Below are 26,445 nucleotides of genomic sequence, written 5' to 3'. Positions count from 1 at the left end.
GGGCGGGCGGAACTCTCGCGAGATCTGGCTGGGTATAAATAGCGGGCGGCGCGGGGCCGCGGCCTTCTACTCTGAGCTCACGTAAGGATCCCGGCATGGCGGCGGGGCGGGATGGCGGCGGGGGCGGCCTCCGCTCCATCCGCCGCCATCGGGGCCGCCGCCGCCTCGGGGGCAGCCGCGCCCGGTTGCTCGGATGCCGGCCGGGCCCCGTCGCTCCGCCGCGCCGCTATTTCCAGCGGGGCGGCGGCGGTGCCGGGGCTGAGGCGCCTCTCTCTGTGTTGTAGCAAATGGCGGACGACGCCGGTGCTGCGGGAGGGCCGGGAGCCGCCCGAGGGGGGTTCCGCGGAGGCTTCGGGACCGGGCTGCGGGGCCGCGGGCGTGGCCGAGGGAGAGGCCGAGGCAGAGGCCGTGGAGCCCGCGGAGGCAAGGCGGAGGATAAGGAAGTAAGGAGGGGAAGGGGGCGGCGGGGGCTGGCCTGGGGTGAGGGGGGGGCAGCGGCAGGGCTGGAGTCTGCGGGCAGGCCCCGAGCCGGTGGGGAGGGACCCCTGGTGTGCTCCTGAGGGATGGGGCACGGGGTGTTGGCTCCTGGGGCGGCTGCTGAGCCATTGTTGCTGTTTGCTTCTGTAGTGGATTCCTGTCACCAAACTTGGTCGCCTGGTCAAGGATATGAAGATCAAATCTCTTGAGGAGATTTATCTCTTCTCGCTTCCCATCAAGGTAAGGCTTTGTGGATGGTAGTAAGCAGTAGAATGCTAATCTGAGCTCTGTAGTTCAGTTCAGGTGCTGTGTTTGTTTATAAAGCTCATAGGAAGTATGTTCTCATTTAAATTCCGGATCAATAGAAGTTGTCCACTCTGTTTATTTAGTGTGAAGAGTAGTGAAATTTGTGTTGTCTTTCTCCTTGTGTTGAGATGGTAGCACTCTGGTCAAATGATTCTAAGAGTTCTGTTCAGTGATGGAAAAACAAAATTTCAGTTATATTATAGAACTGCTTGGCAAGGTAGAATAAGCTAATATCTGCATAACTTAACATACTTACATATTTATTAGCTAAACTTTTGAGTTTATATAGCCAACACTGGTTTGTGGGAGCCATGCTGGTTGCATTTAGGGCTAGTTGGAAAGTGTGGCTTTATGCTATGGATTAAATGACTGAATCTTGCAGGAGTCAGAGATCATTGATTTCTTCCTGGGGTCTTCTCTGAAAGATGAGGTTTTGAAGATCATGCCTGTCCAGAAACAGACTCGTGCTGGTCAGCGTACAAGGTTTAAGGTAACTTTTTCTATTGTATTTTTTTTGTTTATCAAAAACTTAATTTAGCTTGTTGCTTTCTGTGTGTCCTATTAATAAGTGAGTCTAGATTCTTTGATGTTCTTCTCTAGTATGTATTACTATGTGATTGCTATTTTTAAGGTTGTAGTTTTTAATTTTAAAATGATATTAATGCCTTTAAATGTTACACTGCAACAGCCCTAGCACAAAATCCAGTTGCACAGCTTCTGTGATGTTGGGGTTTGTGGTAGATGAAGCTTCTCCTGTGGACAGGGAATGCTCCTTCAAAGCTGCTGGGATTTTGATGACTGTGGCTGTAGCAGGAGTCTAAATCCTGTCTTTTGTTTCTTATATAGAAGACAAGTTTTAAGGGGAAAAATAGGCTTAAACTATATGAGCTTTAAATTTTAGGAACTGTTTTAAAATGTGTGTATTTGGATGAGCTGTGACTTAACTGCTGAGCACCTGGAGTTAGCTTTGATCAGACCCTGATGGATTGTGGTCTGAATGTTCCTGCACAGCCACCACTGAAAACCTTTCTTCAACCGTAGGCTTTTGTTGCTATTGGAGACTACAACGGCCACGTTGGTCTGGGCGTGAAATGCTCCAAAGAAGTTGCCACTGCAATTCGTGGGGCCATCATTCTGGCTAAATTATCCATCGTACCAGTACGACGAGGCTACTGGGGGAACAAGATCGGCAAGCCCCACACTGTGCCTTGCAAGGTAAGAACCGCTCGCGTGTTGTCTCAGTGCTTGGTGCTGTGTGTTGGGGGTTGTGACCGGGTGTGTTTGTGCAGGTTACTGGTCGGTGTGGATCTGTCCTGGTGCGGCTGATCCCAGCCCCCCGTGGCACAGGAATCGTGTCTGCCCCTGTCCCCAAGAAGCTGCTGATGATGGCTGGTATCGATGACTGTTATACTTCTGCCAGGGGCTGTACCGCCACACTGGGCAACTTTGGTAAGTGCCGGGCTGCTGCTTCATGGGTTAGATGTGTCTGTATGGACAATCTTCTGTTGCTCACAGGAAAATAATTTCTACAGCATTTTTTAAATGTGTTAAATCAAAAGCTTCTAGCATTCAAGGAGGGATGCAGCCTTCTGCTGGTACTTCCTGCAGTGCAGGCTATGTGTTCACTCCCGTAGCTGATGGTGGAGTTCTACAAAGTTAATTATAAAATCCTGTATGCATTGATGGAATAAAAATCTCCCAATCTGCGCGGTTGCACTTGTCTGAAGTAGTGTAATTGTCGTAAATGGAGAGAGAAAGAAACCTGAATTTGGAACGTGTAACAGAGGGACCCTGTTATGGTCTCCCTGTTCGTTCTGAAGTTCCACACTCCTGAAGCTGCGTGGGTGGGTGCGGGAGAGCTGTTGGCTGTAACCCTGATGTGCAACGTTTGCCTTGTGTCAATAGCCAAAGCCACCTTCGATGCCATCTCCAAGACCTACAGTTACCTGACTCCTGACCTCTGGAAAGAGACTGTGTTCACCAAGTCTCCGTACCAGGTAAGAGCACAGAACTTCTGCGGGCCTGGCCCTGGGATGTGTGGCCCAGGTTAGAGTCCATTGGAGATGTCAGAACTTGATGGGATGTGGTCCTGGGCAGCTTGCTCTTGACCCTGCTTGTTTGGGGGTTGGAGTAGATAATTCCTAGATAATTCCCAGAGCCTCTCCAGCTCCCTTCCAGCCTCAGCAGTTCTGTGAACCAGCCTCGTGCAGCTGTACCTGGGGGCATCCTGCTGCTAACTGCAGTTACCAGCCCTGTAGTGCTGCTCAGTTCCTCTTCCCTGACTTGTTCACCCACCTGAAATCCCCAGGCAGCAGGATTTCACTCTGAGGTTTACTCAGCACTTGAAAAACAAGCTGTATCTGAACATCCCCTCCTGCCCAACACATACACGTGGAAAGGGATGCAGTATTGATGCTGTGAGAGTGGTTTACAAAAATTAACTTTTTTTTGCAGGAGTTCACTGATCATCTGGCCAAGACCCACACCAGAGTCTCGGTGCAGAGAACCCAGGCAGCTGCTGTGGCAACTACTTAAGTGGTTTTTGTACAAGACAATAAAATGATCAGTGGACAAGAAACTGATTGGTTTGATGGGATGCTTGGTGCGTTGGGCATGCGGGATTAAATCTGTGCTGGGGATTTGAGTAGGCTTTAGTCTGGGGACTGGAATCTAAACATCTGTTGAATGAAATTGAATGTTACATTGCACTAATCCTTGTTAATCATGCATTAATCCTAAATTGGGTCTAGAACCAGCTCTGAAGGAATATAACAGGCCTTTATACTGTCCTGCAGCACAACTTTCACTCTGAGGGAGGTCCCTTCCAGGGCTGGGTAGAGCAGAACTGTTGCTTCATGGCAGCTGGGGAAGGGGCTGGCAGGGAAATGCTGGGAAATACTGAGTGTGGCAGCAAGCAGTGAATTCAGAGATGAACGCAGACCTGGAAACAGCTTCTCTGTGTTGTACGTTTATTGTAGAGGGCAATAGCATCACAGTTCAAAGACACAACAGTATTCAGTGAGCACCAAGGAGGAGGTGCTAACCATTCCGTACCCAGATCTAAGATGCGTTTGCTTGTGCCTTCCTCTCCTCGATCATCCGGTGCTTCTGCTTCATCAGGCATGTCCTGGAATTTCCATGGACACCCAGATCACCATCTAGGAAGAGAAGGGATCATGTGAAGGTCATGAGTGTCTCACCTGTAAGGAACTAAGCTCCATGGAAACATCAGGCACTTGAGCATCAGGGCAGTGAAAGCTGCAGTACAGATGCACACAGCCCTGATGGCTTTGGCAGCAGCAGCAGTGACAAACTGCTGTGCTTATTTAATGTCACTGCCCAGCACAGCTGAGCACCAAGCCCAGCTTTGTAGCATTTACCAAGAGGGAATTCTTATCACAAAGGTACAATTCCAAGCAGGAATCTCGGTTCTGAACACTGTCTCACAGCCCCACAGCAGATTGCACGGGCTGCTGCAGTACTCACATCTGTCCTGGTAGGCCTTGGTGACCTGTGCGAGCTGCTCTATCTCTTTGGCACAGTTCTGAAACTGGTTCGGTCCTTCCCTCTGCTTGCACGCACCGAGCCTTTCCCGGCAGATCTCCACAATCTGCTGGTCCACCATCCTGTGCAGAGAGACGAGTGTGAAAACAAGAGCTGAACAAAGGTGTGAAGATGGTAGGTGGTGGAAGTTCAGCTCTGGGTTTTCACAGAACCCTGCAGGGGGACAGCTGATGCCACCCAGCCCAGCTGTGCAGGGGGCAGCACCTATGAATGCCAGTGTTCTGTAAAAAGGTGGCTGTGATTCAGGTGCGTAAAGAAAACATTCCATGCCCCAAAATCCACTAAAATACTGCGATTTCCTGCCACCCTGACCGAGGGAGGCCGCCCGGTGCCCTACCTGTCCCTCCTCCACTGCGCTTCAGCCTCGAAGAAGCAGAGGTGGTCGCCCTCCATGCACTCGCTCAGGTCGGGCACGCGGGGAAACTTCTGGTGGTAGTAGTAGAACTTGTTCTTGGCCTGGCGGCTCTCGATCCACTCTGCAACGGCAGCGGTCAGACACCCCCGGCCCTGCATGTCCCCGTGTCCGTGTGTCCATCCCTCCGTGTGTCCCTCCCAGTGCCACCATCCCCGTGCAGCCACCCCAACGCCCGTGCCGTGCCCTTGTTCGTGCCCCCTCCCCGTGTGGCAGCTCCCCCCATCCCCCCCATCCCCCCCCCCTCATCCCCTTGTCCTTGTCCCCGTCCCCCTCAGCCCCATCCCCGCTCCCGGGGCGGCCCGGCCCGGCCCTGCCGTACCCCGCACGAAGGTAACGGGCGCGTCGACGACATAACTGAAGACGGCCTGCAGGAAGGTGACGGGGTTGGGCACCGACGTGGTCCTGTCGGCCACGGGCGTGCGGGGCGGCGGCGCCGTGTACACCTCGCGGTCCCGGCCCTCCGCCATGGTGCCGGCGGGGACGCGGCCAAGATGGCGGCGTCCTCTACGGCGGACGGCGCCGCTCTGCGCATGCTCCGCACGAGCCCCGGTGCCTGCTGGGAGTTGTAGTCTCGGGGGTGGGAGGGATGGGGGCATGGCGGCGGCTTGAGGGGGGATTGGGCACTGTGTGGGGGCTTGGCTGGGGTGGAAGCTGGCCCTGTTCCCCCCCCTCTGTGTCTTAGCTCACAGCCCTCAGCATGGAGGGGCTGGGTTCACGCTGTCAGCAGTGCCAGATGCTCTGAGCATCCTCGGTGCTATGGCGCTGCTTGTTTCACCCCTGAGCGTGCCCACACACGGTGTTGGCTTCACCTCTTCTCCAGCCAGAACCACCGAGTCTTTACCGTCTACACTGACGCATTTATTATCATTATTATCATTTAATCTGTCCATATCCAAGAGCAGCCTGCTCAACGCACCAAATCTGACTCCCAAATCACAGACCCCCAGCTTTGCCCGAGTTGTGCCGTGGTTGGGAGCCATTGTGATCGGTTCCATTCACGCTCAGGCTGTTCAGGAGGGCGAGCGGTAAACTGAGACACCAGCAACTGACCTTTACCACATCCCAACTGTTAGAGTCAAACCTGCCAGCTTTGCCGAGTATGAAATGAATATAGCACTGAATGAAGCTAGTGGCTAAATTTGTGTCTTCAGACTGATAAACATCCCAAGTATTAGGCAGGGGAGGCACTTAGCGATAGCCTCTTCCTGCTGCTGACTTGGGCTGAAGACGTCCCATGGTTTGTAAAGCTCGGCGCTGCTACATTTGGGATTGCATGGAGAGGGACAAGGAACAGGGCTGGGTTATTGGGTTAAGTTAGCACAGCTGAGGTGGGGCTGGACCCAGCAGAACTCCACTGGGGCTGGAAAATAAGCGTGGTGGAAAGTGCAGCCAGGTGCTGGAACTGGGCTCAGCAAGAAGGGAGCTGCAGCGGGCTTACTTCTAACTCCTCAGTGCTTGGACTGACCCCCTAGCTTCCTGCCTTGATGCCAGTGCTGTAAGAATTTGTCCACATCCCTCTGAAGTGCTACTGCCTTTCTCTGCCTGGCTCAACATGACCTTGGGATTGGGGTTTATGTATTTAGCTCTTCTAATTCTTTTTTCAAGGTGCATATTTAACCTGTGTGTGTTATTGCTGATTCCTTTGGGCATCCTTTCTGGTTTCTTCTGATTGTTACCTGTGCCTGCTTGGTGCCATTTGCCTTGGTGACACAAAGCATTGAACATGCCCCTGTGAATTCTGAGCAGGTCCTTTTGGTGCTTCTGAATATCAAATTAATAGTTATAATTAACATCACAGTTGAGAAGACCTATTAAAGAATGTACTTCCTGAAAGTCTTCAAGCAGAAAAGGGGGAGATTAAGTTTTCAGTTAGTTTGCTTCATTTGTCCAGAAACTTACTGATTTCGTTGATGCACGTGGTGGAAACTTAAACAGAAGCCCATGCTATTATGAGGTCTTTTTCTCAAGTCAGAAAGAAGGAAAAGCCCAGAATCCTTCCAGTGCTCACTTATGTTAAAGGGGAGATTTTCTACTGTTCTTTGGGCTTGGTCCCTTCGGTGTCTTTTGGGACAGAGTGAGGCTGATCTTCGTTCTTCCTCTCTGCAGTCCCACCGCAAGTTCTCTGCTCCCAGGCATGGCCACCTGGGCTTCCTCCCCCACAAGAGAAGCCGCCGCCACCGAGGGAGGGTGAAGTCGTGGCCTAAGGATGATCCCAGCAAACCGGTCCACCTGACAGCTTTCCTGGGCTACAAAGCTGGCATGACACACACCCTGCGGGAGGTGCACAGGCCCGGGCTCAGTAAGGCTTTGCTGAAGGAGCGGGGTCACATCCAGGAGGAGAGGGCATGGGCTTGTTTTGGGAAAGGCTGCTTGTGGAAATAGGTGGCAGAGCACAGAGCTTGTAGCCTATCTCCTGGAATGCCGTCTGGATATTAGATGGCCAAAGACCATAAAGGGAGTTCGGGGGAAGTTCCCATGCTACTATGGTGGCTGGCGGTTTGTTGGACCCTGCTGCCAGAAGGACCCTGTGGGGTAATTACCTGACAAATCCTGGAGCACATTGATGGGGAGTTTTATAATGTTACTTCATGGGATGCCCCTGGGATTGCAGCCAAACACCAGGGCATGCAGTGTTCTGCTCCCTCCAAGCTGGAGAAGATGCTAAAGTGTGCTGGGCCATAGGATCTACCCTAGGGGGTGCCTGGAGGTTGAACCTACATGGCCCTCCCAGGGGGCTTGTGGTGTTGGGAGGCTGGAAGGGCTGAGGCTGGCTGTGAGACTAGGATGTGATCCTGTCCTCAGCATATTCCTTGCTGAGTGGGCCACAGGGACGGGCCACGGATGGCTCCCAGGGGATGATCTGATTCCATTTCCCTTTGCTGTCCTGCAGAGGTCTCCAAGAGGGAGGAGGTGGAGGCTGTGACCATCATCGAGACCCCCCCGATGGTGGTGGTGGGAGTCGTGGGATATGTAGACACACCAAAGGGCTTGAGGAATTTCAAGACCGTTTTTGCTGAGCACATCAGCGATGAGTGCAGGCGGCGTTTCTACAAGAACTGGTAGGTGCCTCCCTGGCTGCGGTGGGTCGCTGGGGTCCCCTGCACGTGGGGAGTCCCTCGTGGGCCTTTCCCCCAGGCTCTGCATGGTGCCTAGCCACTGCAAACCGCTCAACTACCAGCAGCTGGCTCTGGGGTGGCGTGAAACAACTCTTCAGTCATGCACAGAGATGCTGCAAACAGCTTGATGCTAGGAATCAGCATATGCATATGTAAATTTATTTTAGTAGTTGAACCATGTTAGCGCTCTCCATGATATCATAGACTGTGTGTGCTGCAGGTTTCTCTTTGTGTAGGTTGGGCCCATCTACTCCCCGTTAAACTGGAATGTTTGAGCTTAGGTACCAAGCGAAGGGAGCAAAAAGAGATTTTTCAGGGGGAATATCGATGCACAATGTGACCCCTGTCCCTTGTAAACAGCAACACTGCAAATCCCACACTGGCAGAGAGGAAAATGGAAACACGAATTTCATAACCATAGGAATCATGTCTCCTGCAAAAGCGCGTGTTGGCCGTCAGATCCACCCACCACATGCCTCCGATCCCTGGTGGAGGCTGTTCTCCTTTCTCCACTAAGCTCTGATTTTGCGCTTGTATTTTGATGGCACTGAGCCAGTCAGTGGGAGACAACTGGATTCTTCATGCAGAAAGGTCTGAATTACCAGCCCTTTCTGCAGCTCGTTACTCGCTTTCCTCTTCCCACCTCGGAGACCCCTCTCATGGGGCGGGCAGCCAGGAATGGTGCAGGTACCCGCAGGTACCTGGTGCCTCCAGGAAGGTGCCTGGCGAGGTGATCTGGCCCTGTGCTGTTCTGCCTGCAGGGCACGGTGAAGAAACGCCTCACTGTTCAGCTCTTGATAGCTATTAAACGCTTCTGTCTTAGGCACAAGAGCAAGAAGAAGGCTTTCACCAAGTACTGCAAAAAATGGCAGGATGAGGATGGCAAAAAGCAGCTGGAGAAGGATTTTGCAGCTATGAAAAAGTACTGCAAGGTCATTCGTGTCATTGTGCACACGCAGGTCAGAGCCTTACCCAGGGCAGTGGGCGAGGGGGCCTCGGGGTCGTCCTCAGAGCGTGGTTAGGGGCTGGGAGCCTGGAGCATGGGGGTGTCCTAGTGGGGTCACAGGAGAATGAGCAGGCACAGGCTGGTCGAGGGGTGTGGGACGGAGCATGCAGACGGTGGGAGGTGCTGGCTGACCTTTCCAGCTACCTCCTGACTCCAGCCCCGTCCGTGTGAGCCAGGCTCAGCACAGCGCCCTGCCCGGGGATCAGCGCAGGGCGAGCCCTGTGTCAGCACTGGACCTCAGGCCCCATGATCACCTCAAATTAGCAACTGGTGTCAAGTGCTGGGGAAAAAAATAACCCGCTGGCAGACGCAGTTTTGCCAGATGCAGATTGCTGGATACACAGGGCCCGTTTTCGTACTGATCCCTGGAGTTAACAACTGCATCGGAGCCTGAGGCAGAGCCTCATACCTCCTGTGGCTGGTGCAGCCTTCAGAGAAAGTCCCACTGTGGGAATTTGGTGGAGGCTTTGTGCAGGGAGCTGGGACTGGGAGGGAGCGAGGGCACCTTGTGGCTGAAACTAGAAGTAATCGCTCTGTCTGGAAGTGGAGAGGGAGCATGACCGAAGGATAAGAGACTGATGCTGTGGCTTGTAGTGCAGAGCTGCATCCTAGGATGATGCTCAGCCCCAGATGTGTTCTGGTGATGGGCACCTGTGGGGCATTTACCATAAGGGTGACCTGGGGCTGGCTGGCCCCTGGCCTAGCTGGCAAGAATGGGAGCAATTTGGCTTAAGAGCAAGGTATGGGTTCCAAAAAATCCCAGATACCTGGGCATGCAGACCCAGGTCCCCGACTGTCATAAAAGAGGCAGGCAGTGTGGTGGGGAGCTGGCCCCTGCTCACCCCTGCACCTCTCACAAGTGGTGGGTGTTGCAGCCCTGCCTTCGTGCTCACAGGGTGAGGGGCAACATCTTGCCCTAACGCACTGTTTTAACACAGATGAAGCTGCTCCCCCTGCGGCAGAAGAAGGCCCATGTGATGGAGATCCAGCTGAACGGGGGGACAGTGGCTGACAAGGTCGACTGGGTCCGGGAGAGGCTGGAGAAGCAGGTCTCCGTGCACAGCGTCTTCAGCCAGAATGAGATGATTGATGTCATTGGCGTGACCAAGGGGCATGGGATGAAAGGTACGGAGTAGGGGGACCCTTGCTGCCACGATGGTGCACTTCCATTTGAGCAGAACTCAGTGTCCTTTATGTCCTATTGGTCATGTTGCCTGCTGTGCCCGGTCCTCCCAGGAGGCTCAGGGGTGTCACAGGGATGTAAAGGCCTCACACTTCTCACCAGCCCCACGTGTGTGGAGATGTGTGTCTGTGTGTGGGGGGATGTGCTCCGCAGGAACATATCACAGTGATCAGATTCATGGGAAGTGAGACCAGTCCTAATGCCCTGGGCCCTCGCTTTGGGGACAGCTCTTGGTCTCTTTCCAACGCGGTGTCTTCTGAGAACCTCAGAAGGGTGAAGAGGCTCCCTCCTCCCCTCGCATCTCCCCCCAGTGCTCAGATGCCAGCCCTGAATCTCAATTGCAGGGGTGACGAGCCGATGGCACTCCAAGAAGCTCCCCAGGAAGACTCACAAGGGCTTGCGTAAAGTTGCCTGCATCGGAGCCTGGCACCCAGCCCGGGTTGGCTACTCCATTGCTCGTGCTGGCCAGAAGGGCTACCACCACCGCACGGAGCTCAACAAGAAGGTATGGCCCAGCACCACTGCGCCTTCCTCCCCTGCTGTCTCCATCCTTTGCACAGTGGCCTCAGTTCCCTCCAGCTCCTCTGATGTTTCCATAGAGATCTGCAGGCCTGTCATTCCGCATGTCCCTGCAGGTGCTTGTTTCCTGCTCAAGGGGCACGTCTCAGTGACAGGCGTGTTGTTCCTGCCCTGTACATCAGCGTGGGGCCAGGAAAGTCACCGCCTCCATTTCCTTTCTTTTAGATTTACCGCATTGGCCATGGGATCCACGTGGAAGATGGCAAAGTGGTGAAGAACAACGCCTCAACGAACTACGATGTCACAGAAAAGACCATTACACCTCTGGTAAGGGGTGACAGAGCTGTGGTGGCCTGATGTACCCCACAGCAAGTGGCACTGGCTGCAGCAATCTGGGCCAGGGAAGTAATTCTTTGACTGGACACAGCTGCATAGGAAATTATTTGAATTTCACCAAAGGAAAAGCAGTAATTCTCTTTCTCGTGTTCTGGACATGGAAAGCCAGCTCTATGAGCATTTTTTAGGCCCATCATTTCACTTCCAGTTGATACCCTGGGCAGGACCTGAGACCATTGTTTAAAAAAAAAAAAAAAAAAAAGTACAAATGACATTTAAAAAACATACTCAACAGAGACATGTTTGTTATGTGGTTTAAAAAAAAATCCCCTTTAAAAAATCCCTTTTACATGTATAAACTGCTAACTGAGGAGTCTGTCCGGCTCTGCTCTCTCTTTACCCACATCCTCCAGCAGGGTTCCTGCTTCCCCAGCTCTCACTGGGTGCTGCTTGGCTGGGATCACACAGTCAGTGTGGCTCTGGTGATGCTGAGCAGGTGTCCTGAAGGGTGCAGAGCATCGTTAGCTGGAAGGACTGTCGGTCACTACCCTCTGCTTCCCTAGAAAATGTCACCAGTTTGTCACGCCTGCTCCCACCCAGCTCTGCTGCCTGCCAACCCTCTCTGCCTCTCCCCACAGGGCGGCTTTCCCCACTACGGGGAGGTCAACAACGACTTCCTCATGCTGAAGGGCTGCGTCGTGGGCACCAAGAAGCGTGTGCTCACCCTCCGGAAGGTGAGAGTGCAACCGGTGCTGGGCAGGGCCTGGCCATAGCTGTCCACTAACAGATTCAGCACGGGGAGAATACCTCTGCCCCAGGGGCTGGCAGGGAGATCGACCGGGTCCTGATGCTGGGGAGCAAACCATGAGGAAATAAAAGAGCAGGCTCATTTCAGAGCTGCCCTACAAGCCAAGGCATCACCTGCCACCCGAGTGCCATGGTGTTCCTCTGAGAAAGCAGATTTTCATGGAGATAGTTATCTAATGGGTGCACCTAGGATATTTCAGCCCTGCTTCCATCAGAGCAGACATCCAGATTTTCTGTAGAGGTAAGCCTGATGCGTTGTGACTTCTCCCTTCCAGTCCCTTCTGGTGCACACCAGCCGGCGGGCTCAGGAAGCCATTGAACTCAAATTCATCGATACCACGTCCAAGTTTGGCCACGGCTGCTTCCAGACGGCTCAGGAGAAGCGGGCTTTCATGGTGAGTTATGCCTTGCACCAGGCCACGCTTGCAGCTGGGGCTAAAGCAACCGACTGAGTCCAGCCAAGCATCTGCTTCTAGGTATAACAACGGCCAAGGCAGTGATCAGGACCATCTCGCATAAAAGACAGGCATGAATTCAACTCACACAGCAGATCCTATGCTAAGGAAGAACACGATGGTCGTGTGAGTGATCCAAGACAAGGCAGCTAGCAAATAATATACCACCATATGGCCAACCAGCTTCCATTCACCACGGGATGTTTTAAACAAGCAGTTAACTTGGCAGGCACCGTGTTGGACATATGGTCCCTTTCACTCGTAATTGTGCACTTCTTTGATTTGTTTGGAATGATTTATAACTTTAATGTTCTTAAGAGGAAAAGGTTGGGTCAAATTCAGCCAGACTTGTGATTTTTCTGTCAGGAAGCTTCCAAAAAGGCCAAGCAGTATATTTTTTCTCAAATCCAGGGCAGAAAAAAAAATCATCTAAATAAATCCAAAACAAATGGAGCTTCTTGAATAGTTCTGCAGCCTACACCAGGCTGGCGCCTAGGTCTGATTGTGAAATGGAGGAAGTGCTGGGTGAGCTGGGCCTTCAGCTAGCAGCAAGGAACACAACTGCCTGCGTTCCCTGCCTGCCAGCCAGAAATCCCTGTGAAACTAGCTAAGCCTCCTTAGCCCCCGGAAGGGGGATTGGTTATGCAGTGTCTTTGCAGGGCTCTTTTAGAGGTTAAGCCGTTTTCCTTCAGCTCAGTGTCAGGAGCTTGCTCTGCAGCGAGAGCGACGTGCGTGTCCTGCTCGTCTGCACTAAGCCCTGAGTAACCGTGGCGGGGGCCTTAGGGATGGGCCACAGCTTTACCTGCTTGTGGAGGTTTCATTTGCCTTTTTCTCCATGGGGTGAGAGGTTCTCCCGCATATAATGTGCTAAAGCTTCACGTTTGGCTGGAAGTATTTTGCCACAGAAGTAATTCTTGCGGCCTCTTCCCTCGGACTTATTTGGTCCAAGAAATCCCCGTTTCCTAGCTGGCAGAAACTCCTCAGGCTCCTGGAGCTGGCTGATGAGGCTCGGTGCCTCTGGTCACAGGAGGCCTTGCCTCATCCAGGGCTTGAACACCAGCCGGGAGCTGCTCCCTCATGGGGGGCTCCTGGCAGCGTTCACAAGCAAAATTAACGCTCCCCCCAGCGTGCCCCGAGTGCAGGCCTGGCCCAGAGCTCTCTGGCAATGTGTGATCCTGATACATAAACCCTTTGTGCAAGGCCCCTGATGTTCTGCTCCTGATGCCTGCAGGGCTAGGGCAGCCCCAGGGCTTGCTGGTGAATGGCAGTGCAGGGATACCAGATGGGGAACGGGGACCAGGAGCAGCCCTGTGAAGCAGAAAGGGGCCAGAGCTGCAGTTCTCCTCCACCCAGCTCCCACACAGCCTTGAAAGCCATGTCTGTGTGCCACTAACACCAAGACCTCTCCTTTCTGCTCTCTTGTAGGGCCCTCAGAAGAAACACTTGGTGAAAGGGAAGCCGGCTGTGCAAGAGGAGTTGTAAGGGCTGAGATACACAAGGCTTCCTAATGGGGCACCTTCAATAAAAGGGTTTCAAGCCGTGCCTGTTGCCTGCCTTCCTTCTGGAGGAGTGTCCTGCCTGTGATCAGTGCCACCTGTGCACAGCACCATGTCCTTCAGGCACCTCACAGCTGGGGCTGGGGCAGGTAACACTCGGGACAGGCCCATATGGAGGGGATCAATGGGGCCAGCCGAGTGCCTGCTCTCTCCTCTGGACCCTCCCTTTTTGAATGGTGAAAAAAAACCTGCTGCCTGCCTCTGCCCAGCCTTGCTGCCCAGCTCTCCCCTTGCCATCCCTTACTTTTACACCCCAGCACTCTCTCTGTCAAGCTGGAGACACGATCCGTGGCCTTTTCTCTCCAGGAACCCCACAGCCCCACGTGGCATCCATCCAGCTGTGGGAATGCGTGTGCAATAAGGTGGCTGCTAGGTAAGACTGGGCAGTGATGGGTTTATTCAGGTTTTGGACTTGTTTCCCGCCCATGTTTTCCTTGCAGCCCAGCTGCCAGCGAGAAGGGTGTGATGTGTCCTGGAGCTGTGATGCCGTGGGTCAGCGGTGATCACAACTCCTCGAGTGTGGAAGCTGTCTTTGCATCCTGCACCCTCTTTGGGAACCAGGCAGGGGAAAACCCAGCCCTCCGCTGCTCTGGAGCTGCCTCCTTGGCCAGAAGGAGTCCTGAGATGCTGGTGGGAGGTGCATGAAGTTCTTGGGTCTCCAGCAAACCCCTTTCCTTGGGGTCTGGTTCAGCTCTGAACGTGTGCTTGCAATATTGAAGGAGGCGGCTCATCTGCAGAGGAGCAGGATACTGAGGATGAGATGAACCAAGAAGCCCAGACCCCACGGCGTAGCGCTGGATGCTGTCAGTGGCCAGGCCCCAGCTAGCTCTGCGTCCCAGTGAGGTCCCCAAGCCCTGTGCAGTGTCTCTGCCCTTCCCACGGGGCTGCACATCAGAGCCTCCTCTCTCCCTTGGCTGGTGGGTCCCTGGGCAGCTCTCCAGCGGGTGGCTGAGGATCCAGGCCGGAGCTCATGATGGGAATGATGAGATCATCCATGTTTGGCATCACCAAAATTTTCTGTAAAGAGGAATCCAGACAAACAAGTGATTTTAAGTTGCACTACCTGAGCACTGATGCTCTGGCCTGGAAGTGGCTGTGGCAGGAGCCACAGGGGCAGAGATCAGGGCTGAGAACAGCTCCTGGGCTCCCAGCTCCTCAGCTTTGAATATCTCTAGGTAGGAACAAGCAGGAGCAGCTTATTTTTGGCTGGCTCACCTGTACGGAGGGTTTCAGGAGTGGCTGTGGCAGAGGGCAGTGACCAGGGCTTTGAGGATATTCAAAGGGATTACTCTTTAGGGGCATTTGGGAACCTGAACATCTGTGGGGAACCTTCTGTTCTTTGAGCAGAAATCTCAAAGGTGAGAAGCAGAAAACAAACCAGCAGGGTTTGCTCAGCCCTTTAACAAACCCAGCCCTTCGGGACAGGCACCTGAAATTCATGCTGCAGCTTCTTCTCGATCCACTCGGTGACGTGGAGGAACGTCACCTCCCGCTCGCCCAGCTTGGGGCGCACCTTCAGCTCCAGCTGGGGTGGGACACGGAAGCTGTACCTGCGAGGGGGAGGACAGCAGCAGAAAGCATCAAGCACCACGTCCCACGCACGTGGCACAGCCCCCGTGGCCAGCTTGTGGACCCCCCGGGAGGAAGGAGGGCAGGTACCAGACACGGTCCGTGGGCGGCGGGGGCACGTTCACGGCCAAGGTGCCCGCCAGCTCCTGCACCTCCACCGTCAGCAGCAGCGGCGTGTTGGAAACTTCCTCGATCTTCTTTTTGATGAACTCGTTCTCGGTGGCCTTCTGGAAGTACTTGGACTTGGCGATCTTATCCACAAAGCGCAGGATCTTCCGGCCCGTGCTGTTCCCGCTGACGTGGCTAAAGCGAGGGGAGCCGCGGGGTGAGACCCGGAGCCGTGCTGGTGCTCAGCACCCCCAGCCACCCGCCACCAGCACCCCGCAGGGATGGGACTCCCTTGCCAAGGGCTGCCACGATGCATCGGGACCCCTGCCTGAGCCTCCCCCAGCACCTCCCTTTCCGCCCCACAGCCCTGAGCAGCCCCTCACCCCTCGGTGCCGGGCGGGGGCACCCGCTCTCCTAGGGCTCCTGCGGGCTCTGCGGTGGTGATGTCCTCCTCGTCGGAGGAGCCGGCGCTGGACGACTCCGCGTCGCTGTCTGCCAGCAGGATCAGCCGAGGCTTGGCCCTGTGAGCCCCGGGCTGCATCAGTGCCCTGGCACCAGCACCCTCTCGCCTCGCTCAGGTGGGAGGATGCGGATGCCACCCAGCCACGCGCGGTCACCTTACCCCTCTCCTCCTGCCTCCGCCGGGCCGCTGTCCTCTGCGGCACCCTCCTTCCCCAGCTTGCAGAGGTTCATTTTCGTCTCAAGGGTCATCTGCAAGGAGCCGCTGTAGGTGACCTCCATGTCCACCCAGAGCCCTGCCGGGGAGGGAAGGGGCGAGCCCCTGTCAGTGCCACAGGGGCTGAGGGCTGCTCACGTGCCCACCAAAACCTCCCTGCTTTGGGGACCGGGCTGGCACCTCAATAACAGCTGCTGTGCAGCCAGCCCTGGCATCCTGCCACTCTGCAAGGCAGCAGGGTTCGTACCTCGGTCGTTGATGGTGGGCTTGGAGGTGCTGAGGATGGAGGGGATGGATGTGCCCATGTCCAGCTCCGTCAGCGTCAGCTCGTTCATGAAATACGGGAGCTGATGGAGGGAAACCACACGGGGATTGTCACCACAGCCTGGCACCCACCGTAAGGACAGGACGGGGCTCTCCTTGCCTCCCGTGGCCCCGGGGCCGTTCCTGCTTCTCACCTTGATCTTGCTTAACTTCTTCTGGATCTTGCTGGCCACCTGCTCGGCCCAGTACCGTTCCCGGAGGAAATCCCAGAAGATGCGCCCCACCAGCGCGTTCACCCAGGCCGTGCACCCCTCGCTGCGCCCGGCCGCGTCCTCGCCGAGCTGCGGGTGGGGAGAAGCCACGAGCGCCTGGAGCAGGGTGGGACCTGCAGGCTGGGGCTGTGCTCCCCAGCACCACGGCTCGGCCACCCAAATCATAGTGCCGGGAGGGAGGAGGTGAACAACAGGGCCAGGAGGCAGCGGCACTGAGGGCTGGATCTGCCCCACTCACCTTCCCGGGCGTGGGGCTGCTCTGCATGCTGTGAGGGGGGCTCTGCTCCGGGCTGCCCCCCGCCTCTGCCGGCACGAAGCGGGCCATGTAGGTGCTGTAATCCAGAAAAATCTTCTGTCGGACATTTCCAGCCAGGTCCTTGAGTCTGATGGCAGAGGGGATGTCCTCGGTGCTCCCTCCACTGCTGCTGGCAGCGCTCTGCGGAGCCGGTCCCATGCCTGGGGACACGGGGACACAACCAGGCTGGCTGCAGCGAGGGGTGACGTGGTGCCCCTGCTGCTGCACAAGCTGAGGGCTGGTGAGCCCTGTCCCAGCTCCTCCACCTCCCTCCCTGCTCCCTGCTGCCTTCCCAGAGCCTGTCCTGGCACGGGGCAGCTCCCAGCCCTGGATCAGTCCCGGTGCGGAGCAGTGGCCTCGTCTCACCTGGCCTGGCTTCACCGCGGCTGCTGCTCGGGGTCCCGTGGCAGGCTCGCAGGAGGTGCTGGTACCACTCCTCCTTCTCCCTCCCCGTCCGCCCGAAGAGGTACAGGCACCTTTCCCTGCAGTCCCCCGGGACGTCCTGGGTGGGCACCTGTGGCTTCTTTGTCCCTTCATCCCCCTGCGGCTCCGTGCCATGTTCATCGCTGCTCCTGTGCTCCGTGTCCACCCGGTCTGGGAAGAGGATGCAGATGGGGTACTTCTTGTTCCACAGCCGCTTTCGGGCTAGGCAGGGGGGGCAGAGGAAGACCTACAACACCGAGAGTGGCCGTGAGGCACTGGGGGTCCCTGAGAGGGGACAGCTCCCCGCTCCCAAGGGCAGCTCCGCAGTCACCTTGGCATCGGTCATGTCGTAGCAGCGCTGGCTGATGAAGGTGGCCTCGAGGATTTCCTCCGCGAAGGCGGCCCGGCGCGGGATGTTGTTCTTGGGGTAGGAGAGCTTGAGGGTGGCCCCGTCCAGAGTGGCCAGCACCGAGTGCGTGAGCGATGGGTGGTAGAGCTCGGGGTCGTAAACGTGCAGCTGGTTCAGCCAGCCCTGGAGGGGAGAGGAGCCGGCTGCCCCGTGGTGCCGTGCAGCTTTGGGCAGCCCCAGCACCCAGCTCCTAGCACCCAGCCCCAGCACCCAGTGCCCGCGGCTGCCCCTCTCCTACCTGGAGGCCGTGGGCTCCCCGCGGGCCCCCCGGGAGCAGCTCAGGGCGCAGGCGGCCCCGCGACGGTGGCGGCTTGAGCAGGAGGAGCAGGATGGCAAGGAAGCCCAGCAGCAGCCCGCCGGTGAGCCCCAGGCAGAGCCCGGCAGCGTAGGGCGGCAGCGGCAGGACCAAGTAGCCGTAGGCGAGGAGCGCGACGCAGGCCAGGGCCCTGCCCGGCACCGAGCCCCCCGGCCGGGCTGCTGGAGGCTGCTCCGGGGGCTCGGCCTCCTGCTGCACGACCTCCACCACCTGGATGACGTCCCCGTAGGAGCAGATCTCGTAGCGGCAGTTCAGGCTGGGCTCCCAGGGGCTCCAGTCCCGCACCCGGCGACCCCCAGCCCCTCTCCCCCCCGGCTCCCCTCGCCCGGGGCTGCCCCCTGCTTTCAGCCGTGCCGTGGGGCTGCTCTCCTCGGCCATGAGCCGGCTCAGCCGGCTGATGGGCTCCTGCACGGCCTCCGACAGCCTCCTCTTGGTGTCCTCCAGCTTGGCCTCCCGCAGCCGGAGCAGGGCGGCGCGGCTCTCCGACGGGGAGACGCTGGGCGAGGATGGGGCCGTGCGGGACTTGGCCAGGCTCAGCCGCGGCTGCGGCCCCCGCGGGATGTCAGCCAGGAGCATCCCCATGGGCTGGGGCGAGGGGACAGGCTTCGTGTCCCCATCCACAGGGAAAACGATCCCGCAGCTGTCCCAGCCACCGCTGTCCTCCCTGGTGCTGGCGGGATGAGGAGGCTTTGTCCCATCGGTGTCCCTGTGCCAAGGGGAGCCTGGGGATGGTGCCAGGGTTGGGGAGGCGTCTGCTGCTGCCACAGCTTGTTCTGCCATCGCGCGCATCGCCGACGGTGCCGGTGCTGCCGAGGGAACAGGAGGGAGCAGCTCAGCTTGGTGCCACGTCGAGGCTGCCTGAACCCCTGAGCACGTGTGTGATATCGGGAGGAAGGATGGGAGCTGCAGGCCAGGCTCTCAGGACCACCGTGGGGCTGAGCCCAGAACCCAGAGCATGGGGCTGAGCACAGGGAGCTCATCCTCCGCCCCCACCCCTCCTCTCACAGCATCCCCGCAGCAGGAGCGGGGCTGAGCAGGTCCCGGCTGCAGGTGGGTGCTGCCCCTCGGGCTGCCTCGTGCCTGGGATGTGCCTCAGCCGGGATCTTCAAAGCGCTTTCCTACCACGAATTAATTACAGGCTGCGTCGCAGCTGCCTCCAGCTCCATTTATGTAATCTCATGCTTCGCGGCTTTCGCTTTGCTTCTGATTTACACGCGCCAACTGTCAACCCCAAATAATCTGGGGGGGCGCCCCGGGCTAGGGGAAGGGAGAGATCACAGCAGGTTCTGGGGCTGGCAGCCCACGGGGAGCGGTGCTGGGGAGCTCCTTCCCTCGCCTGCAGCGATGCTCTGGCAGGATCTGCCCCCTCCCAAGGGCGCACTCCTCGCATTTACTTGGCAAACCCAGCACCAGGCTGGCACCCCCAGTGCACCCTGAGCCTGGTGGCTCAGTGCCACAGCTGTCCCCAGTGCCAAAGCTGTCCCCGGTGCTGCCTGGGCCCCCCCCCAGCCATGGCCGTGCCTACCAGAAAGCCCCGGTGCTGATCCGTGGCCCTGTTGTTGGCTCAGGGGCTCAGCAGCTCCCCTGCGTGTGGCACGGGCTCGGTGCTCCGCTGTGCCCTGCCTGGTGTTTGGTTACCTCTGCTCCGGTATTCCTGGGTTATAAAAGCTAAAAAAAAAGAAAAAAGGAGGTGGGGGGGGGAAAGAAAAAGTCTGTTTCCTGAGAGACCATTAGCAGAGTGGAAGACTGAGATAATAATAGCCTGGGTTTACATGGGAGTTTTCAGCTGGCAGGGACAGCGAGTACAGCGGGGGCTACGTGTGCGCTGCTGAGACGCAGCCACCTCTGGGGAGCGGGGGTGGCCGGGGGGGTGTGGAGCAGGGGGACGGACCCTGGGGGTGCCACAGCAGGGCCACCAGCACCCCGGTGGGGGCTCCGTGCGGGGCAGCCCCGCTGAAGGTCTCAGCTCAGGGCTCAGCAAGCACATATTGAGCCTCGAGGCGTCTCTGGAGGCAGCTTTGGAGGCTTCTAATCTCTCTCTTTCTGGCTCAGGTGCAGGATCCTGGCTTGACGTGGTGCAGAAGGAGACACAAGCGCAGCCTGGACAGGGGGGTGTCCCCGAGCACCTCCCCATTACACACCCCCCTTTGCAGGCACAAGGCAGCAAAAGTGCTCCTACCGTGCTTCGCTGCCTGGCGCTGATACCAATGATACCTACACCCTCCCAGGTGGGCCATTGCCAAAATGGTGTTTGCTTTTGATGTAAAAACAAGGAGAGTTAATTGAAAAATTAATCTCCAGCAGCCCTCTGCAGCTAATGAGAGCTGCCGGTGGCTGCCGGAGGCGGGCTGGCACCGCTAGCGGGGATTGTGGCAGAGCTCTGCCTCCTCCCAGAGAGGTTTTTATCACCCAGCCAAACAAGTTGGAAATCCCTCGTCTAATTATCTTCACAACATACCGCCACTGAAACCAAATTGCTGTGGTTACGAGTGCTGGAGCTGGAGAGCTCCCTGCATTATCCTGTGATTAAGGAGCGCAGGGCTTTGAAGAAAGTCTCGCTGCAACCTAAGGACATCAATTTTCTGCGCACCGGCATCTGACAAACGCAGAGTGCTTCCAGGCAGAATCCGAGAGCTTTTAGAGCAGGCACGGCTTCACCCCCTGAAAAGGCTTCAGCAGAGGGGCTGGGTGGGCGATGCTGCCGCCACGCAGGGTCCCGGTGGCTGCTGCAGCTGCTCCCGGAGCCTGCCTGCTTTAGGCTGCCTCCAAACCTGCACCTGGAACGTCTCCGTGGTGGTTCAGCCTGCTCGGAGCTTGCCTGGTGCCCCCCTCGTTTGAGCTCGGTGGCTGAGGAGAGGCAGCACCCACTCTCCACAAAGCAGCACGGAGCGTCCTCGGCTCCCCACCACCCCAGCCTCGTCCTCCCCGTGCCTGCCACGAGCCATCAATCCCCTGGGCTTGAGCGGGAGCGTGGCGGAGCCCGCGACGCACGCCTGACCTAATTTAAACCGGCAGCATCCAGAGGGCAGGAGCAGTGGCCCTGCGCGGGGGGCTCCACGTGCCGGGCAGCTGCAGCCCCCGGCTCTTGCTCCGGGCTGTGGGATGTGGACGTGTCACCATCAAGAGGGCCCAAAAACCCTTTAAGCGCTTTGCTCCAGGCCTCGGGGCTCCTGCAGCTCCGTGGGGCGCTCACCCCCGTTCGGCTGAAGGGCCCCCCGCGTTTTCGCTCTTGCACCCAGGAGGGGGGCAGCGTGATGGAGATGCCCGCGGGCTGAATCATCCCGGAGTCCTCGGATGAAGCGAGCGGGGAAGAGCCTCGTGGTGCTGCCTGCTGTTCCCGAAGGAGAAGCTCGTCGCCTCCCCGAGCCTGCCAAGGAGCCGCCTGGCTCCTGCTGCCTGCAGCTCACCTTCAGAGCACAGCCGCTACCTTGCGGCACGCCGGGCTGCTGCCACCTCCTCCTCCGGGAGCCCTCACACCCCACGTCCCCCACGGGGGCACCCAGCTCACATCCCACACACCCCCCCTCCACGCCAATCCCGCAGACCCAGGCCCAGCAGGGAAGGTCCCCACAGGGGCTGCTGGAGCCCGGCTGCCCCCCCCTTTGCCCCCTGCTATTAGGGTGGCGGGACTGGCCACCATCCCCGCTGAGCCTGCACCCCACAGCGACCCCCACTTTATGCCCCGTGGTGCCCGCAGCCTGTCCCGCACCCCTCCGGCAGCGTGCGGAGCTCTTTGGGGGTGCCTGTCCCCATGTCCCCATGTCCCCCTGTCCCTCCATCCCCCTGTCCTTCTGTCCCCACGTCCCCCTTGCTCTGTCCCGAGCCCTCCCGGAGCCGCTCACCGAACCCCAGCCCACGGGGGGGGGCAGCCCCCAGCCCCGGGCCGGTCGCTGCCCGGCCCCCAGCACCGCTCCGGGCACCGGGGCTGCCCCCGGCACTGCTCCCTGCGGCGGTCCCGCTCCCGCAGCGCCCGTACCTGGCCCGGGAAGGGTCGCTCCTGGGGCCGGGGGGCCGGGACCGGGGGAGATCGGGGCCGGTACCGGGGGAGAGGGCGGCCGGGGGGGCGCAGCGCCGGTGCCGGTACCGCAGGGCTGATGCCGGTGGCGGTGCGGAGGGTCGGTGGCGGTGCCGGTGGCGGAGGTGAGGGCTCGACCCCGGTCCCAGCGCGGGGTCTGGGTGCCCGGTGCAGGGCTCGGAGCTCGCCCCGCTCCCCACCGGCGGTACCGGAGCATCCGCAGGACCGCGCCGGGCCCCGCTCCGCCCCGCCGAGCTCCGCCCCGGGGCCGGCTCCGTTCGCGTTCAGCCGGCCCCGGTGCGGTGCGGTGCGGGGCGGGGGGGGGCGGCGGGGACACACACACACACAGCCGGGACCCCCCGTCCTGACCCCCCCGGTGCTGCGGAGCCCCGGCAGGAGCCGCCCCCACCCCTCTCCCGGTGCTTCGCTGCCGCGGGGGGGGGGACGCACCGGGAGCACGCGGGGGAACGGGGCCGGCCCCGCAGCACCGGAGCGACCCCAAAAAGCCCCAAAACAGCGGGACGGGGCTGGGGGGAGCGGCGGGGAGCGGGGGAGCGGGGGAGACCCCCCCCGGTGGGACCCCCCCCCCCTCCACCGCACGCCCCCCGGTGGCCCCGGGGCTCCGCGGCGGGCGGAGTGGGCGGGGCCAGAGTGGGCGGGGCATCAGGGAGGGGGCGTGGTCAGTGGGCGGAGCTTGGGGGGTGTGTGGTCAGGGGGCGGGGCGGTGGGTGTGGCAGTGGGCGGGGCGGCGGGCGGGGCGGCGGAGGGGGGTGCTCCGCCATGTCGTTCTGCTCCTTCCTGGGGGGAGAGGCGTTCCGAGACCACTTCGAGCCGGGTGAGCGCGGCCGGGGGCGACCCCAAAGGTCGGGGGGGTCCCGCTAGGGGTCGGGGGGAGGCTGGAGGGGTCGAGGGGGTCGTCTATAAAGGGGGCCGGGGGGGGGCGGCGTGGCCGGGGGGCTCCATCCTGCGGGGATGGGCTGGGGGCGAGCCCCGGGGGGCCGGGGACAGGCTGGAGGGGCTGGGGGGGCTGCCTATAAAGGGGGTCTGGGGGCGAGCTCAAAGCCCCCTTTCGGTGCCTAGCCCTGGGCTGGTGGCAGCCCCAGCGGGTAGAGCCCAAGGGTGTGGGTGTCCCGGGGCAGCTGACACGGCCCGGGGGGCTTCTCGGGGGTCTCAGTGCTGAGCCCCCCCCCCCCTGCCATCGCCTACCCCCCCAGGCATCTACGCGTGTGCCCGGTGTGGCTACGAGCTGTTCTCCAGCCGCGCCAAGTACGAGCACTCCTCGCCCTGGCCGGCCTTCACCGAGACCATCCACGAGGACAGCGTGGCCAAGCGCAAGGAGCGCCCGGGGGCCTTCAAGGTGATGGTTCCCAAACGCTCGGGATTGGGGTGAAAAAAGCCCGTTTCTCATAGCAGGGCCCCAAAAGGCCCCTTGTGACCCCCTCCTTGTGTCGCCAGGTGTCCTGTGGCAAGTGCGGCAACGGGCTGGGCCACGAGTTCCTCAATGATGGGCCCAAGAGGGGGCAGTCCCGCTTCTGAATATTCAGCAGCTCGCTGAAATTTATCCCGAAAGGTAAGGGCTGCGCCTCACCGGGCTGGCTCTGTCCTCGTGGTTATCTGTTGGGGTTGCTGCCAGCCTGGCTGCACGGTGAGGGATGCGGTAAGCCTGGAGCCACCCAGGCCCCCAGAAAATCCCACACGCCTCAGCCTGGTCAGTGGGTGGCTCTGTGGGGGCTTTCTGACCTTGCATGGTGGAATATGGGGCATTTTGGAGGTGCCCCAGGTCCCCGTGTGTCAGGGGAGCGGCAGAACCGTGGAGGCTTTCTGCTGGTGCTGCAGTGCCAGGGCAGGATGGCGCTGAGCTTGCTGGCTCGTTTCCTGCAGTAATCACGTGCAAGGTTTGAACATTGCTTCCGCTTTATGGTAGGGGAAGGCCAGTTCTTTCTGCAGTGGTTGTGGTGCTGTTTGCTTGCCCACTGTCAGAAAAAGGCTTTGGGAGGCTGTGTCTGAGCTCAGGGCAGCACCCCAGCCGTGTCTTGCTGTTCTGATTATCTGACTGCAGTGCTTGTGAAGCACTAGCTGTGTGTGGCAAAGTAATTATAAACTGGGCTGGGGGGTCTGGAACAAAACACAGGGGCCCTGATTTCTTTCCTCCCCCTCTTCCAGGCAAAGCAGATAAGGACCCGAAGGAGAAATAAGCGAGCTGCTCTACACGACATGCTGCTGGGGGCTGATCCTGCGTTCACATCTTGGGGTGCACTGGGAGCAAGAGACCCCCCAACAAAGCTCCTGGTGCCCCCAGGCTGGCTCCATGCTCCGAGACATCCCCATTCTGGGTGCTGGGAGGGAGCTGGGAGGGGAGGGGAGGCTGTGGCTGCACTGCACTTGCTGGGGGCCAGGTTGCATGACCTGTGCCTGAGGTTATTTTGCACGAGTTAAGCTGAAGGCTGCAGCTCTTCATTTTACCTTCCCTTTCCCCCTCCCATCTTCCCTAAGACATCCCTGCCTCTGCCAGCAGCTGCTGCTGAGTCCTTTCTGCTTTGCCCACTGCAGCAGCACCCATGCCTGTGTCCCTGCCTCTGCTGGGTGCTGGGGCAGTTCTGGTGGTGCCCAGCAGAGCTGGGGCTGCCTCAGCACCATGGCCAAGAAGGGCAGATGCTGCCTTGCCACCGCTGCCACCCAGAGCCTCCCTCCTGACGTCTCGGAGGGGGGATGGCACTGGATTAGCAGGGAGCAGAGCCTGGGTTAATCTCTGGTGCTATTCTGGGCTGGGATCATGGTATGAATTGCCCTCTGTAAACCCTTCCAGGATGCTGGGGCAAGGATGTTTTTATGACCCTGCTGGACAGCACCCGGGTGTTTTACCCCTCGACCCACCACCGTGCAGGCAGCAGAGGCGGTTCTGCATTTACTGTGTCCTCCGGGCCTGGCTCTGGCTCTGCCTCACAGCAGACCTGGTATTACTGTGTTGTAACCCTCGTGGTGTGAACGGTTCCTCCTTACTTTATGCTGCTGTAAGGGAGGCCAGAACCAGGCTCACCGACTGCACCTTGCACAACTCAGGCTTTAGGAGTCACGTTTGCGTTCTCTCTGCACTCGAAAGGGCTCTGACACTGATTGCTCCTTAATTCAGGGTCTGATTCGTGGCCTTCCCTCACTGCCCTGCTTTGCTCACTGCCCAGGAACCAAACCCTCCTCTTTGAAATCGGTACAGGAGGGTTTCTGGGCACAGCAAACCTTTGACCCGTGGGTCCGATGGTGTAACTGGTGCAGCACGTGAGCGGGGTGGTGCAGCCACGCCACAGCGTTACGGTTCAGCTGCACTCAGGGCACTTTGGGGGCTTTTCTCCATGTGCTTTTTGCGTCCTCAGGCCTCCTGGGCTAGAGGGAAGGGCACTGGCCACAAGTGCAATGTGCCAGCTCATTCCCTGGAGCTCACTGCTCATCTTGTACCTCTTCGAACACTGAAAATAAACAAAAAATAAACCATTGATTCACTGTGTCAGAGAAATAGCTGTCTTATTTTGTCTTTTAAAAGCGTTCCTGCTGGGGTGGACCCCCAAAGCTGGGGTGGGTTTGTGTCTTCCCCTGGGTTTTGGATGGGAGGATGTGGATGCATTGGAAGTCTTCAGGCTTTGCCAGAGTCAAAACTTCAAAAGGGGATGGTTTTCTTTAACCTTAAGTCACCATTTCAGCTCAACTACAGGTGCTTTTAGGCTGTTTCAGTGTGTTCTTGCTAAATCACAGCCTCTGGCAGGACGTGCTGGGAAGAAGGGATGGGTTTTGGCAGCGTCTCAGCAGTTTCCCTGTGAGAAGCCAGTTGTCGGTGGCAGCTCTGCTGTCCCCTGCCCCCAAAAGTCTCTTTGTCCTGGCTTCATGGAGGCTGAGCTGGGCTTTGCTGGACTCCACATCCCCTGGCTCTGTTACACTAATTGCTAATGAGATCCCAGCCTGAGCTCCAAGCTGCTTTTCAGCTAATTAATCCCCCCCGATCCGCTGCTTCGCCTCCAGTCTGGTGCCCCCCGAGCAAGGCCCAGAGGCCGGGGCAGGGCTGGGGCCTTCTCCCAGCGCCCAGGTGGCACCAGGAGAGGACGGGGGGGACATCTCGCTGTAATCCGGATTGACTAATTCGGATTGACTATAATTCGGATTGCCTGCAGTTTGGGGAGCGGCCGCAGGAGGGTGCCCGCGGTGTTCCCAAGCCTCTGCTGAAGGCTGGCTCCTCGCCCGGGGCTTCCCTCAGGGCATGAGCGGAGGGCAAGCAGCGGGTGTTGCCCTCGAGGAAGCGGGAGGGACACTGCCCTGAGCCAAAAGGAAAAAAAATTAAAAAAAAAAAAAAAGGAAAAGAAGTGGGAAAAAAA

General features: G+C 58.5%; 5 protein-coding genes across 5 annotated transcripts; 3 read left to right on the top strand and 2 right to left on the bottom strand.

Annotated features, from left to right (window-relative positions):
- The first annotated feature begins 261 nt into the window (after window positions 1-261).
- Window positions 262-3,361, top strand: RPS2 (ribosomal protein S2). Its single transcript, XM_082772399.1, has 7 exons — window positions 262-443; window positions 628-717; window positions 1,166-1,273; window positions 1,825-1,998; window positions 2,073-2,232; window positions 2,689-2,780; window positions 3,238-3,361. The coding sequence occupies exons 1-7, from the start codon at window positions 288-290 to the stop codon at window positions 3,316-3,318; spliced, it is 861 nt and encodes a 286-aa protein (XP_082628525.1). The 5' UTR covers window positions 262-287; the 3' UTR covers window positions 3,319-3,361.
- Window positions 3,362-3,735: 374 nt separating this feature from the next.
- NDUFB10 (NADH:ubiquinone oxidoreductase subunit B10) lies at window positions 3,736-5,272 on the bottom strand. Its single transcript, XM_082772209.1, has 4 exons — window positions 5,082-5,272; window positions 4,685-4,823; window positions 4,270-4,409; window positions 3,736-3,941 (listed from the first exon to the last, which is right to left on the bottom strand). The coding sequence occupies exons 1-4, from the start codon at window positions 5,227-5,229 to the stop codon at window positions 3,844-3,846; spliced, it is 525 nt and encodes a 174-aa protein (XP_082628335.1). The 5' UTR covers window positions 5,230-5,272; the 3' UTR covers window positions 3,736-3,843.
- On the top strand, window positions 5,254-13,666 carry RPL3L (ribosomal protein L3 like; the record flags this gene model as incomplete). Its single annotated transcript, XM_082772633.1, has 11 exons — window positions 5,254-5,311; window positions 6,235-6,257; window positions 6,869-7,061; window positions 7,653-7,821; window positions 8,702-8,837; window positions 9,823-10,009; window positions 10,412-10,572; window positions 10,812-10,913; window positions 11,561-11,656; window positions 12,005-12,124; window positions 13,610-13,666. 11 exons carry the CDS (start codon window positions 5,254-5,256, stop codon window positions 13,664-13,666), a joined length of 1,302 nt encoding a protein of 433 aa, XP_082628759.1.
- A 931-nt stretch (window positions 13,667-14,597) lies between these two features.
- LOC309883751 (testis-expressed protein 2-like) lies at window positions 14,598-19,823 on the bottom strand. Its single transcript, XM_082772069.1, has 12 exons — window positions 19,598-19,823; window positions 17,995-18,878; window positions 17,679-17,879; window positions 17,291-17,594; window positions 16,868-17,085; window positions 16,552-16,725; window positions 16,341-16,440; window positions 16,040-16,172; window positions 15,801-15,938; window positions 15,400-15,612; window positions 15,170-15,290; window positions 14,598-14,757 (listed from the first exon to the last, which is right to left on the bottom strand). The coding sequence occupies exons 2-12, from the start codon at window positions 18,859-18,861 to the stop codon at window positions 14,632-14,634; spliced, it is 2,595 nt and encodes an 864-aa protein (XP_082628195.1). The 5' UTR covers window positions 18,862-18,878; window positions 19,598-19,823; the 3' UTR covers window positions 14,598-14,631.
- Window positions 19,824-22,843: 3,020 nt separating this feature from the next.
- Window positions 22,844-25,601, top strand: MSRB1 (methionine sulfoxide reductase B1). The gene is made up of 4 exons (XM_082772930.1): window positions 22,844-22,922; window positions 23,302-23,444; window positions 23,543-23,657; window positions 24,251-25,601. Exons 1-4 carry the CDS (start codon window positions 22,868-22,870, stop codon window positions 24,280-24,282), a joined length of 345 nt encoding a protein of 114 aa, XP_082629056.1. The 5' UTR covers window positions 22,844-22,867; the 3' UTR covers window positions 24,283-25,601.
- The last annotated feature ends 844 nt before the right edge of the window (window positions 25,602-26,445 follow it).

Source organism: Aythya marila (assembly GCF_965140915.1).
Source record: "Aythya marila genome assembly, chromosome: 15".
NCBI lineage: Eukaryota > Metazoa > Chordata > Aves > Anseriformes > Anatidae > Aythya > Aythya marila.
The sequence above is the reverse complement of the archived record's forward strand: the minus strand, read 5'-3'. Positions and strand labels throughout refer to the sequence as shown.